This window comes from Nelumbo lutea, chromosome 1, assembly GCF_056320005.1.
Source record: "Nelumbo lutea isolate HS-2025 chromosome 1, American lotus-T2T, whole genome shotgun sequence".
Taxonomy (NCBI): domain Eukaryota; kingdom Viridiplantae; phylum Streptophyta; class Magnoliopsida; order Proteales; family Nelumbonaceae; genus Nelumbo; species Nelumbo lutea.
In genome coordinates this window covers 21001001-21016619 of record NC_142684.1, presented here as the reverse complement: position 1 = coordinate 21016619, position 15619 = coordinate 21001001, and the positions used below count along the sequence as shown (strand labels likewise).

Below are 15619 nucleotides of genomic sequence, written 5' to 3'. Positions count from 1 at the left end.
AAGTCAGTCATCATTGGATTAAAATGATGAAAATATTCAGACATTGGTGGTGTGTTCAGAGACTCAAGCAAATTTTCGGGACCATTAGGTGTAGATGATTCAATAAAGGCCGAACTATTAGCACTTCTATAGGGTTTAAAACATGCCAAGCAAGCAGATTTTAAAAACTTAGAGGTTGAAGGCACTCAACACTGGTGATATCATGGACTGACACCAGGGGTAATGCTCCTTGGATCTATAGACGTTCCTTATGGGAGATTGAAAGCCTAGCAAGGGAACTCGATGCTTTTTTCACATGGATCGGGAGGACTGCAAAGGGATTACACTGAGAGGTATAAAGGCGTTTGGGTGAGGCGACCATAGAAAACTGCCTAGGCGTCACCTTCACAACTATGAGACCAAAAATTCCACAGATTCTGGGTTTGGATATGGGGGGTTAGTGGAGAATATTTTTGGAGTTGTGATTACTGTGAAGCTAGATGGGACCAATTATTTAGCTTGCTCTCAATCTATTAAGGTACACATGTGTAGTAGAGGAAAATGGGGTTACATTACAGGGAGCAAGAAGAAACCGAAGGAGGATGATCCTACCTATGAGAGGTGGATGGAAAGAAAACTACACAATAGTGGGTTGGTTAGTGAATTCTATGCAATCACACATTAGTCAGCATTACTTGTGGATGGAAATTGCAAAAGAAGTGTGAGATAGTATCACATAGACCTATTCCCAAAAGCTTAATGTTACTTGGGCCTACAAATTGAAACATGATGTGAATAATCTTAGACAAGGGGAAAAGCCCTTAGCAGTCTACTTCTCTACGCTGAAATCTCTTCGGCAAGAGATTGATCTGATGGAGACTATTGTTTGGGGTTGCACAAAGGATGCAAAAACATACAGGAGGTTGGTGGAGAGAAATACTCGGAGCATGATATTGTGAGGCAAAATTTTTTAACAAAGGATGAGGTAACTTTGTCTCAGGCATATGCTATGGTGAGCAGTGAGGAGAGTAGAAGATATGTTTAGTCTGTTGAGCCACAGGTTGGTCACTATGCTAATGCGGGGATGAAGCCAAAGGTTAGCATTGGGAAGAAAGATGTTATTTGTGAATATTGCAAGAAGCCTAAACACGCTAAAGACACATGTTGGAAGCCGCATTCAGAGCTTGTTCCTACTAGATTCAAGGAAGAAAATGGTGGGAAAAGGGTTGAAACTAGAAAAGATGGAAATGCAAACGCAGCCACCTCTTCATAAGGTGAACAAGGACAGGGTGGAGAGAAGTCAGTGGGAGAACAGCTTGCAGCCGTCAGGGCTGAATATGAGAAGTATGGCCGAATCATCAGTCACTTGGAGTCCACTGCTATAACTCCTTCAGAGATTATTCCTTCCACTACATATGCTCACTCAGGTATTCGTGCCACTGCACATCATGCTTTTGTCTCAGGTACTCATAAACCCCTTGGATAATTGATTCTGGTGCTTCTGACCATATGACCAGTGTTTCACACTTATTCACCTCCTACTAACTTTTTGGATGGGATAAGATATCCCTTGCTGATGGCTCCCTAGCCCCTATCACAGGAAAGGGAGACATTAAGACCTCTAATGCCCTGACCTTATGATCTGTTCTTCATGTACTTAAACTTAATACCAATTTGCTAAGGAATATTTTAAGAAGGACCTTACCTCTTGAGAAGTTTGGGGTTATTCATCAGAGTTCTTGTGCTCGCACTCTAGTGATTCCACAACAAAATGGAGTAGCGGAGAGGAAAGACAGACACATTGTGGAAGTTGCAAGGAGCATTCTTTTTGCTACCCATGTTCCTTTGAAGTTTTTGGGTGATGCGGTTTTAACAGTTACATACTTTATTAACTACATGTCTTCTCGAGTCTTGGGTTAAAATCTCCCTTTGGAGTCATCTTTTCTAATGTTGAGATTTTCTTTATTCCTCTGAGGGTCTTTGGTTGCACTTGTTATGTCTACATTCCCAGTTCCAAAAGACACAAGTTTGACCCCAAGACTCAAAAGTGTATCTTCCTTGGTTATGCCTCTACACAGAAAGGGTACTGTTGTTTTGATCCCATTAGTGGCACCCGGTTTGTTTCTATGGATGTCACCTTTATAGAGTTAGTTCCTTTTTATAGCCATCCTTCTGAGGGGGAGAGATCTCTCAAGTTGTTTTCTTCATCTCTTCCTTTGTCAACTCCAATTGAGTCTTCTGTTGGAGCCCTCCACAGTTACCCCCATTCCCATGGAGGGATCTCCTTTGAGGTCTTCCACTCCTTCTCCTCCTCCTAGTCCAACGGTTGTTTCCACTCATCCTATTCTCTAGAGGTGGTACCAGCGACAAAGGCTAAGGTAAACACAGGTTGATCCCACACCTCCAATTGAGACTTAGGCGCTCTCGATTACTGAAGAGAGGACATGTCCATCACCTCCTCCACCAACACCCTCGTTTCCAGACCTTGGCCTACCCATTGCTTTGAGAAAAGGTAAGAGAAAATATATAACTCATTGTATTTCCAAACACCTTTCCTACAACTTGTTGTCCCCATCCTACTATGCCTTTTTAGCCTCAATTTCCTCTCAATCCATCCTAAAGTCTGTTTCAGAAGCTTTAGCCACACCAGATTGGAGAGATGTATTGAGGGGTGCAAGTCGGGCAGGTTGGGTCGGGTTTATGGTCAACCCGACCATGGTTTCCATGCATGCTTTTTTCACACGGATCATGCAGATGGGTCAATTGAGAGGTATAAGGCTTGACTTGTTGCCAAGCGATATACCCAGGTATATGGGATAGATTACACTTAGACCTTTTCTCCAGTTGCTAAGATGACTTCGGCGAGAGTTCTTTTATCCTTAGCCGTGAGCTATGATTGGCCTCTGTATCAATTTGATGTTAAGAATGCATTCCTAAATGGTGGTCTCACTGAAAAGGTATATATGTCCCTTCCTCCTGGTATATGTGGCAAGGAAATGCAGGGTAAGGTGTGTAGATTGAAGAAATCATTTTATGGCCTGAAACAATCTCCACGTGCTTGGCTTGATAGGTTTATGACTGCTCTTGTTTAGTTTGACTACACTCAAATTCAATCAGATCATACTCTTTTTGTTAAGAGAAAAGCCACTCTGGTGACATTCCTTATAGTTTATGTAGACGATATTGTGGTTAAGAGAAAAGGCACTAACTTCCTTCTTCTTTTCTTCTTCCACAACCTATTGCTGAAACTTCTTTTCTTCTTCCTTTTTTTTCTCTTTTCTTCTTTTCTTGCATTATTTGAATTACTGTAGATGTAATTTTCATCCGAGTCCAACACCATTCCTCTCCTCAACAGATTGTCTCTAGTCAATAATCTATTTAAGCACATAGTCCATACAAGGAAAGCTACTTTGTGGGGACATTCTTGCACCTAATAAGGTTTACAGGAACTACCTGTTCATCTGAACTGACAAAGGCTTTGTAGAAAAAGCTAACTGTGAATCTTCCTGTCCTTTCCTACTGCCTAACTCTTTTGTCTGCATTACCAGCCTGCACTTGAGCATTGTAAAGAAAATGAAACATTTCTACCATAGTATCCAAATCTCAGTCATTCAAACTTTTTCTGAACCGAGGGTGTCACACCACATTGTCCTCTTACATTTGTAGACAGTCCGCTACAACATCCTTGTCAGCAGTCAAGTCAAATAGCAGGAAAAGCTTCCTACAGGGATCAATCTCTGCACCAAACGTCCTTCTAAAAACCCACCCAAGATCCATCTCCAATCGTAAATCTCATTCCTCTTGAAAAATGGCTATAAGCTTTTTCAATACCTTTCCATACTGAGCAGCTGTAGGATTGATTAAATGTCCAAAGGCCACCTTGTTAATCCCCGAATCTCTAGAATCACTTTTCCGTCAAGGCAATTTTCACATCCTTAACTCTCATTACCCCCAAACCTCCCTGGACTTTGGTTTACAGACCTCACTCCAGTTAAGTAGGTGGTATTTCTTCTCCTCTCTCCACCCCCTCCACAGGAAACTCCTCATTCTTTTTTCTATACTGTCTGCCATACCAGCCAGCATAGAATAAAAAGAGCAAGTACATTGGAAGGGAGAACATAACACTTTTCACCAAGGGAATTTTGCCTCCATAATAAAGGTACTTTGCTTTTCAAGGGTCAGTCTTTACCAGTTCTTTCCACAATTGATAAGTTAGCTACCCAACTTCAGCTTCAGCCATTAAGGAGCCACTGATCCCCTGATCTCCTATTCCCTGGTATTTAATTATTGCGAGTAGCTGAACTCAAACTTTGAGAGTAGGGGTGTCAATTGGACTGGATTTGGTCCAGTCCGACCCAGTCCAATGTGAGTCCATTACAAATGGACCAGGTCCAATCCAATCCAATGAACATTTTGGACTGGTTCAATTCAACCTCTGGACTGTCCAATCTGTTTGTTTTAATTTAGTTTAATTCTTACCCAAACCTGTTCCATTGACACCTATATTCTTATCTTCTATCAATGAACCAGATATTGTCTCAGTTGAAAAACAGCCCACTTGATGTATGGAACTGTTTGAGATTAGATGCAAACCAGAAAATGAACAAACAGGAGAAGAAGAGAAGAGAGAGCTGGCGGCAATGAGTGTTAGAGAGTAAGAAGTTCGAACATAACCCCTCTCTAACACTCTAAACATCTTATTAATAAGTTAATCTTTGACAAATTACAGAGAGGCCCTTGAGTGAGCAGGAAAATACAAAAAACAGAATATTACAGAGTATGGGCCCAGAATAAGGCCCACAACAGAGAGAAACATAACATAACATGAAATGACAGTCTATGGGCCATTCGGCCCATCTTCTCTACACTCCCCCTCAAGCTGAGCATAGATGTTAATCATGCCCAGCTTGCCAGTGTCATGTTGAAGCCTTGCCTTGGAAATGCCCTTGGTGAGAAAATCTGTCAGTTGTCCTTCAGAAGTAATGAATGGAAGACACACTTCACCGGAGGAGACTCTTTCACGAATAAAGTGTCTATCAACCTCAATATGTTTGGTTCTATCATGTTGTACCGGGTTGTGAGCAATGTTGATGGCAGCCTGATTATTACAGTACAACATCATGGGTTTGTCATGATCTACCCCAAGTTCTTCCATTAAGGACCTTAGCCACAATAATTCCGAGACTCCATGTGCCATGGCTCTATATTCTGCTTCTGCGGAGGATCGAGCCACAACTGTTTGTTTCTTACTCCTCCAAGAGACAACATTACAGCCACCAGACTGCAATACCCTGAAGTAGATCTTCTATCATCAATATTTCCAGCCCAATCAGCATCAGTATAGGCTTCAAGTTTCAGATGACCATGTTTGGCAAATAGAATTCCTTTTCCTGGAGAGCCTTTCAGATAGCACAAAATCCGTTCTGCTGCTGCCATATGGGTATCTCTAGGTGCATGCATGAACTGGCTAATGCAACTGACAGCATACGCGATATCTGGCCTAGTCATGCACAGGTACAAAAGCTTCCCAAGAAGTCTCTGAAAGACCCCTTTGTCTTCCAACAAAGTTCCATCCGAAGCTGAAAGTTTGTGACTCATATCAATAGGAGTTGCAGCTGGTCTTGCACCCAATTTTCCAGTTTCAGACAACAAATCAAGGACATATTTCCTCTGGAAAATAAGAATCCCATCCCTGGATCTGGCAACTTCTATGCCAAGGAAATATCTCAACTCCCCCAGATCCTTAATCTCAAATTCTGTACGGAGGAAAGACTTAAGGCCCAGAATGCCAGAGGCATCATCACCAGTCACTATAATGTCATCAACATACACAATGAGATACACTGCTAGAGACCCACTTTTCTTCACAAAAAGAGTATGATCTGACTGTGTCTGAACATAGCCGAATTTAACAAGTGCAGCTCTAAATCTCTCAAACCAGGCTCTAGGAGATTGTTTGAGGCCATAAAGAGATTTCTTCAGTTTACATACCTTTCCTTGCATATCTTTCCCATACATTCCTGGAGGAAGACACATGTAGACCTCCTCATGTAAGTCACCATTCAGAAATGCATTCTTTACATCTAACTGATAGAGAGGCCAATCAAAGTGAGCTGCCAGAGATAAAAGAACCCTCACAGATGTCATCTTAGCAACAGGGGCAAAAGTCTCTAGATAGTCAATCCCATATGTCTGTGTGTAGCCGTTTGCAACAAGTTTGGCCTTGTACCTCTCAATAGTCCCATCTGCCCTGTATTTAATGGTAAAAACCCATTTGCATCCAACTGGATCCTTCCCTTCAGGCAAATCCACCACCTCCCAAGTACCATTTTCATGTAGAGCATCCATTTCAGCCTGCATGGCATCTCTCCATTCTGGAATCCCAAGAGCTTCTGATACAGACCTAGGAATGGGGTTAGAAGCAACTGAAGAGAGGTAGGCACAATATGAAGGGGAAAGTAGGTCATAAGAAAGGTGTTTGGAAATGCAGTGTGCAGTACACTTCCGCTTTCCTTTCCTAACAGCAATGGGGACATCAAGATCTGGGAAGGGGGATTCCAAGGGAGCTGAAGCAATACCTGTTATCTCATCTGTGATTTGGAGGGTATGAGCCTCATCTGTTGTAAGGGAAACCACTTGCTCATTCTTGGATCTCTGCCTTTGATACACTTTGGGATTATGGGTAGGACGAGGAGGTAAAGAAATAGGAGCACTAGGACAAGAGGAATGAAGTGGCTGATCCTCCTTTGATTCATTTTGTGAGGATACAGATTTGTCAAGAGACTGAACTTGGACAGGAAGGGGAAGAGCAAAAACTTGTGACAGACTCTCCCCTTGTTGACAATGTCCTTCCTGAGAGGAACCATAAAAAGGAGAAAGTTCATCAAAGGTAACACCCATAGAGACATGTTTGGTGCCAGTCTTTGGATCAAAACAACAATAACCCTTTTGTGTGGGGGGAGTAACCGAGGAAGATGCATTTGTGGGCTTTTGGTTCAAACTTGTGTCTCTGCACACTTGGAATGTGAACATAACAGGTACAACCAAACACACGAAGAGGAATTGGGAAGAGATCCTTATCTGGATGAAGAAGACTGAAGGGGGATTTAAACCCTAAAACCCTGGATGGCATACGGTTTATGAGATAGGTAGTAGTAAGTACAGCACCACCCCAAAATCTTGTGGGAACATGTGAGGCAAATAAAAGGCTCCTTGCAACTTCAACAATATGTCTATTTTTTCTCTCATCCACTCCATTTTGTTCAGGGGTTCTAACACAGGAGCTTTGGTGAATAACCCCCATGTCAGAGAGATACAAGGATAAGCTCTTCTCAAAATACTCTTTTGCATTGTCAGATCTGAAAACCTTAATTCTGGTACCAAATTGAGTCAAAACAAGCTCATGAAATTGCCTCACAAGTCTCGGGACTTCGTCTCGGGATTTCATTAAGTATATCCAAGTGAATCTAGAAAAGTCATCAATGAACAGGATAAAGTATTTGTAGCCCCCCATAGAGGATAAGTGGTAAGGCCCCCACACATCAGAGTGTACAATATGAAAAAGAAAAGAGGATATTTTATTGCTCACAGGGTAATTTTTTCTACAATGCTTTGACAACTGACATGACTCACAATTGAGACTGGACACACTGACTCCCTTAAACAGTTTGGGAAGCAAATGACTTAAAGCAGAAAAAGGTAAATCACCCAACCGACAATGACTCAACATAATTTGACTGATTGACTCTAAAGAAGTAGAACCAAAAGCAGCATTCTTGGGATGATCAAAGCATTGGCCAGGGGTGTCGAGCAAGTATATTCCATTCGCTTCATGGCCACTCCCAATCACCTTCCGAGACTTCAAGTCCTGAAACACACAGTGAGAAGGGAAAAAGGTTACACAACAATTCAATGACTTGGTCAAGCTACTTACAGATAACAAGTTGGTATTTAACTTAGGTACATGAAGAGTGGAAGATAAAAGTAAAGAGCCTGTAGGCTTGACAGTTCCCTTGCCAGAAATGGGGGCAAGAGAACCATCAGCTAAGGTGATTTTGTCACGACCAGGAAGCAAATCATATGACACAAACAAAGTGGAAAGGTTGGTCATGTGATTAGAAGCACCTGAGTCAATGATCCAAGGGGTCTTGGGATTACCTGAGGTAGATGCATGGTTAGCAGAAGCCCTTATACCTGAGTGAGCAAATGCAGAGGTGGTTGGACTTCCAGAAGGGTTGGATGATGAAGTTACACCTTCAAGCTGGCTGATCATCCTTCCAAACTTCTCATAATCAGCTTTCATGGCTTCCAATTGTGCACTTGCAGACTCAAACTCTGTATCTGTACTTGTGGCTGTATGTGCACTTCCTGTCTTTCTACTGTCATTCTTCTTCTGGAATCGGATAGGGACAAGACTGGGATGCAATTTCCAGCACTTGTCCTTAGTGTGTTTCGACTTCTTGCAATATTCACACACCACCTCTTTCTTTCCTGTGCCACTGGGGGCTCCTGTAACCCCTTTGGGTTTGATTCCCATATTTGCAAAATGATCATTGATACTGACCCCTTGAACTTGCACTTGCCTCCTGCTTTCTTCACTGTTGACCAAAGCATATGCTTGAGACAATGAAACATCTTCTTTGGACAAGATGTTTTGCTTTGTAATGTCATATTCAGAATTCAGCCCTGTCAAGAACTCAAAGACCCTATTCCTTTCAACCAATTTCCTATATGTTTCAGCATCCTTAGGGGTATCCCATGTCACGGCCTCTATCAAATCAATCTCTTGCCATATAGATTTTAGGGCTGAGAAGTATGCTGCAAGTGACTTCTCCCCCTGTCTTAGATTCTTCACATCACTTCTCAGTTTGTAAGCTCTGGCAACATTCAACTTCTGGGAGTAAGTTTCTGCAACACTATTCCAGATTTCTTTAGCCGAGTTCATCCACAAGTAATGTTGGCTAATCTGTGGCTGCATTGAGTTCACAAGCCACCCAATCACTGTGTAATTCTCCTGCACCCATTTCTCATAAGAGGGATCCTCCTATGGGGGAGCTTTCTTGCTCCCAGAGATAAACCCCCACTTTCCTCTACTGCAAATATGAATTTTTACGGATTGTGACCAGGCCAAATAATTGGTTCCATCCAATTTAACTGTAGTTACAGCCAACATGGAATCAGTTGTAGTTCCCAAATTATGTCCATATTCAGCAGTGCTCTTGTTCTCAATTTCTGAGAAGTCCATTATGTAACAACTTCAATTAGGGTTTCGGCAGGCCTTTAAAAGTGATCTGATTTCAAAGAATTCAGATTGAGTTGAAACAATAGCAAACACAACAACACACAAACTCAGTTCAGAACTGACAGCCGTGAGAACCAAGTTCGGTGGCAGCACTTTCAAAGAGGAGAAACTCTGATTCAACCTTCAAGGAACAATCAGTAGGCCTCCAAACAATATGTATTCTTGGTTCCCAACAATAATTTCCCAAGGAGAACAAAGAAAACAGTCCACAGTACCTAAGAGGACTTTTTACAAACACTATGTATGCAACAGTCAACAGTTCACTGTTAACAAGCAGAAATCACTTCAAGAACACTTTGTCTAAGTCCAAGAAGCAGCTGAACTAAAGTAGAGGCTTGTACCACTCAATTTAGATCAGTTTTTTTTGGCAGTTTGGAAGCCCAATAACAGCCGAACCACACTTCCAGAATAACCCAGAAATCAGTCCAGCAACAATGCGCCGAATGGAGGTGTTTTGAATGCTTTAACAGTCCTCCCAAATAACAAAAAATAACTCAGCAAAGAACTGAGAAAAGACTTACAGCAAGAGAGTCTCTGGTTTGAACTATAAACCAGGCCGAACACTTGTTCTCTAAGATAACTTCGAAAGTCCTTTTCTCTGATTTCAAATCAGGGCAAACAACTTGCTCTCTGGTTCTTCCTGGTCACCGAACCCTTCTCCAAGTGTATAGAAACTTGGGCACCCTCCAATGACCTCCAAGAACCAGGCGGATGACTGTAAACTTTCAGCCCTAGAACCTCCTCATGTAGTTGGCTGAACTAGAACCACATGAGGGACACGCCAAGCAATGGCCTGCTCTGATACCAAGTTGAAAAACAGCCCACTTGATGTATGGAACTGTTTGAGATTAGATGCAAACCAGAAAATGAACAAATAGGAGAAGAAGAGAAGAGAGAGCTGGCGGCAATGAGTGTTAGAGAGTAAGAAGTTCGAACATAACCCCTCTCTAACACTCTAAACATCTTATTAATAAGTTAATCTTTGACAAATTACAGAGAGGCCCTTGAGTGAGCAGGAAAATACAAAAACAGAATATTACAGAGTATGGGCCCAGAATAAGGCCCACAACAGAGAGAAACATAACATAACATGAAATGACAGTCTATGGGCCATTCGGCCCATCTTCTCTACAGTCTCAATCCAACCCAATCCAATATAAATTTATTACAAATGGACCAGGTCCAATCCAATCCAATAAATACTTTGAACCATTAAATCTGGACTGGTCCAATTCAATGTCTTGTTGGTCCGTCCAATCCGTCCAAATTGATTTTGGTTTGGTCAGGTTCCAATTCAAAGTGGTCCATTGACACCCCTGCTTGAGAAAGAAGGCGAGAGAGGAGAGAGAAAGAATAGAAGCCTAGGAATCACTCCTAGGGTTCAAGAATCACCGTAGGGCTGTATGAATAACTCACCACAAGTCACACAAGCAGCAAATAACAAACTACTTGCTAATTTGGAAGAGCTCAAAAGTACAATTGTCATTCATAAATCAACTTAAAGAAAAATTAAATAACTCAAACTATTTAACCAAAACATGATTGATGACTCGTCAACTCAAACTAATAGGCTGGACCCTACAGACACATGTTAAAATGACCAAAATACCCCTACTGTACAAAATTACAGATATACATAAAATCTCAGAAAATTCCAAATTTGGCTCTTTAGTTCCCACATCACCATTGCTCAGCTTTTGATGATAAATTCATAATTGGTGGAAGTATAAGAGGGATTCATGATACCCTTAGACAGGTAGCTTACCTTGACTTCATCTGAGTGAGTCTCTTCCAGAACTTGAAATCTTGATCCCTCTTCAGCCAACAGATGAATGATCTGCCTTGAACAGAAACACTCATTAACAAAGAATATACCTTCCACAACCACCCTAAGCTATTGCTGCTTCCATTGGCCACTACATCTAACTATTTAGTGATAGATCTCAACCCATTCTCCCACATCAGGATCGTCAGAGAATATTTTTTTCCGGATGAGATTATCCATGTTCTCTTCCATGAACCTCCCCAATGCTTACTCATTTTGATGAATGTTAGTCTCTACCACATGTTTAGTAGAACACTGAATACTCTGACCCTTCATCTTGCATATCCCTTTGGTTAAGGAATCCATCTGATCAAAGACTCTGATCTCCTCAGCAGCAATAAACAGTTAGTGAAAATCTGTTGAAGCATTTGCAGCAGTAACTCAAAAATTGCTAAGGATTCCTTCTACAATTAGATAAAAAGAAATCCCCACATAGCCTCCTTTTATATATAATGGGCCTGCTCCTACATGCCCACCCCATGGTGACCCAATCTTCTACTCATTTAAGCTCGGGTTGAGCACTTTCAAAGCTTCCACCTAGGCATTAAGGTTGAAGGGCTTCCCACTCTGCATGTCCCTCAGCCACGAGCACTCTGTTTACAGCACTATACACCTGGATCTTCAGAAAATCATTCTTTGTGATTCCCCAAAATGTAGTGCCATAAATGAACATAAGGAGGCTTGTAATTGAAGGTGATTTGGAGGTGGTAGTATGCTGGCTAAAGGAAGACAAGGCTGGAATGTGGAGTTACAGCAGTGAAAGGAAAAAGTTCAAGTGGCTGGCTAAGGACATTGAGATAACGTACAGCTGGGTGAAGAGATCTGCTAACTCATTTGCAGATGGGTTAGCCAAGCTAGGGGTGCTTAGGGATTCTTTGTCATAGGCTCAACTTTAGTTCTGTATTTTTTTTTCTTATGGGATCCTAGCCTCTTTTGGGGAGTTACTTGTTATTGATAAAAAAAAAATGTAGTGCCAGAGTTGGAAGAAAACATTCTTATATGTTTTTTTCTCTTTTTCATATTTTTAGTTCCTGCACTGCTTCAGCTCCCTTCCCCATCTAACTTGAACTTATTTGGCATCTCACAAGTCTGTTCTATCCTTTTCAAGACCTTCAGTTGCAAAGCAGAGGAATTCTGAAGGTGAGAGTGAGAATTAAGATGGGATTCCAAATAGTTCTCCACCTTGCCATCAGGGCATTGGGACACCGGCTCTCCTGGGGAGGCACAAATCTTTGATGATTTCCATCTTTGGCCCCTTATATCTGTTGGGATGACTCCCCAAGCCAGACGATCAAAGCCCTAGATCTGGAAGCCCCCAAATTGGTGCTTACACATCTGTATGCACTGTCTGCAAGAATCTTTAACTTGGTTTGTAATTTCATTCTAGCACACTTCAGTATGGATATGGATTGTAGATATTGGTTAGCATGAACTTGATGAGTAGTACTAGTACCATTAGTATGCGTGTTTTGTGTTTATTTTTTTCTTTAATAATACTAAATTACATGCTAAGATGTGGGGATTTTGCTGCTTCAGGGTGAAGAGATAACATTTGACTACAACTATGTTCGTGTATTTGGGGCTGCTGCAAAAATATGCTATTGTGGTGCTTCTGACTGCCGGGGCTATATTGGTGGTGACCCATCAAATACTGAAATAATTGTCCAAGGCGATTCAGATGAAGAATACCCAGAACCTGTAATGATCGATGAAGATGGTTATAACAAGGATAATAACGGGGAAACTATTTCTTCTACTTGTGTTAGCGGTCGTGCAACTCAACATGCAGAAGTTCCTCTGCAAACTAGAGATGCACTGAACCAAGCTGTATCTACCATTGGACAGTTAGAGCTTTCATTAGATAATGAAGACATCACGAGCAGATCTTCCTCTGCTGTTCCACCTTCTGAAGTTTCTTTGACAATGGAAAACAATATAAGCAAGACCTTGTCTACTGTTGGACCATTAGATGTTTCTTTACAAACAGAAGACACTATAGGCAAATCCTCATCTGCTGTTCAGTTGTTAGAGGTTTCTTTCGTGAACAAATTGGTGTGCACTTCCCAAACTTTGGATACATGTTTCCCAGATTCAAAAACTATTAGGAAATCTGCAACAGATTTTATCGATGCTAAAAGGTCCAGATGTGATGCAGTGGAGCATAAGAGAACTGTGACAAAATCACATCCTCTCATGAAATCGTCTCGGTCATCTAGTTCAATAAAAAAGAGCAAGAACAGTGCTTATCCTATGATCACTAACAAACTTCAGGTGATGGCAAGCAAGCCAAGAAAGTTGCTGGAAAGTGCTGCAAATGACCGTTTTGAAGGAGGTAATTAATTTCTCTGATGTAGGCTGACTAGATCTTTTTTTTATGGATGGTTGAACTAGAGTCTCTCATCTATTTACCATATCATTGAGATATTCCTTGGATACTTGCAGTTGAAGAGAAACTTAATGAGTTGCTAGATGCTGAAGGTGGAATAAGCAAACGCAAAGTGAGTGTAATTCAGCTCAAATTTCTTTGTACTTTGGTATTTCTTATTTTTAGGACTTGGGAGTCTATTTTCTGCAGGCATGAAGTATTGATCATGCAATTTTCCCCCAAACTTCCAATGCTGCAATATTATCTGATTTTTACTCATTTATTGATATTATATGTATGGTTAACCTTGTTTATGTTTCTATGGCATTTATTTGTCACCAGGATGCTCCTAAAGGTTACCTGAAGCTTTTGTTTGTAACTGCAGCTTCTGGAGATAATAGTAATGGTGAACCATTTCATAGGTTGTTATCATCTTTTTGCTCATCCAGAAGGCCTTTGTAGTACTTTCTACATTTGTTAGATGTTCATATATTATTGTTTTTAATCATTGCTTGTTGCCTGAGCAATTTTGTTGTATCACCCTTTTCTGTTGCAGTACTCGAGATCTTTCAATGATTCTTGATGCATTCTTGAAAACAAAATCACGGACAGTTTTGAATGATATAATCAACAAAAATGGTACTGCTACCTTGTTGTTTATCATGGGGTCTTTCCTTTATCAAAGAACAAATACTTTAGTGTGAAAAAAAGATCGCATGCATATTGATGGAGAAATGATTACTTTTTGGTTTTTTCAGGTTTGCAAATGCTACACAACATAATGAAGCAGAATCGGAAGGACTTCAGCAAAATTCCTATTCTCCGGAAGCTTCTCAAGGTCAGAAAACTACATATTTTATGATTCTTTTTTGGTACAATGCACTTTCTTGCAACTGATGTTATAGATATTTTTTCGGAGAGATTTAATTTGAGGATTGGTCTGATATCTTACCGTGTATTTTGGTGACAGTTGATTGTGTCAATGACATTTCAAATGTCATAACATTCTAATTATTATTTACAATTCTCACTTTTTTTTTAATGTTGGTAACTATGAAAGAGTTCTCTAGGTAGATAATTGATAGAGAAAAGGACTTTCAAGAATATCACAGGGAGAAAAAGCACAACTCCCTAAATCACCTTTGAAGTGTTCACAGGAACAACTCACTCTCCAAACACATTCTTGCAACTATCTATCAATTGAATTAGCAGATCCTGATGTGCATTTGGACAAGGTATTCAACTTATAATCCAGCTCTTGCCTCTTTAATGAAGTATCTCAGTCTCCAAGGCCCATCAGACCCTTCCTCTAGCTGATGATTACCTGAATTTTATCCTCCACTCTATCCTTTCACATATAAGGGGAATTGAGAATCTAAGTTCCACAATTACTTGGCTTTCTGAGGTCACCATCACCATTGAAATGACTAGGGAAGTATGACCCCTGTTGTGTTCTTGTAAACACGACTTAAAATAGTTTGTTTGCTTAGCCTCTCTATATGGATGAAGTGTCTGACTGACACTCTGGCACTTCATGGATTCTTGAGGGACACCTACATAATATTTTCCTTTCTCTTTTTGATTATTTGACGTAAATGAACAGCCGATGTACAGAAAAACTTTTAGATCTTTTCTATAGGTACATAATGTTAGAATTCTATTTTAATAATTTAACTTTTTTTATAAGTTTCTATGGATCCTAACCTTTTATCTTGCTGACTGAGATTCTTGGATACATGTTAAATTCTAATTCTTATGTTCATTTCCATGTAATACTGCTTACCTCTCCCAGGATCGCAGATAGCTGGAGCCAACATTGGGTAATGACCCCTGATAGATGTGTCTAGCCACCCTCCTGCCCCTTCTTTTTGAACACAAATATTCCTTTCTCAAAAAGAAAAAATCAAGATGAGAAAGTAAATGGCACTCGATGACTAAAAAACTAAAGGAAATGAAATATTCTCTTATTTGATATACAAACTTGTTTTCTATGGTTTTGAGCATTGAATGTGCAAATATACTTATCCTAAGAATTCCACATAGTTTTCTTAACAAATTCCATGTTTTTAGAAAATTTCTTGATTTCTTTGGATTTTCTAAATATTTTATCAAATTATTCAAATATCCTTGAAAATTTCCCATCTCTGCA

At 40.5% G+C, this 15619-nt stretch overlaps 1 protein-coding gene across 6 annotated transcripts in view; it reads left to right on the top strand.

Moving 5' to 3' along the window:
• LOC148873880 (histone-lysine N-methyltransferase ASHH2-like) overlaps positions 1-15619 on the top strand; it is a 70424-nt gene that overhangs the window by 25983 nt on the left and 28822 nt on the right. For all 6 annotated transcript variants that reach the window (XR_016105526.1, XR_016105525.1, XM_088966077.1 and 3 more), the window contains 5 exons: positions 12642-13437; positions 13548-13603; positions 13813-13892; positions 14027-14109; positions 14229-14308. Coding sequence is in view for 4 of the 6 variants with exons in the window: in XM_088966077.1 (XP_088822203.1) it covers positions 12642-13437; positions 13548-13603; positions 13813-13892; positions 14027-14109; positions 14229-14308 (1095 nt within the window). In the remaining 2 variants the exon portion in view is untranslated. The remainder of the gene's footprint in view (positions 1-12641; positions 13438-13547; positions 13604-13812; positions 13893-14026; positions 14110-14228; positions 14309-15619) is intronic.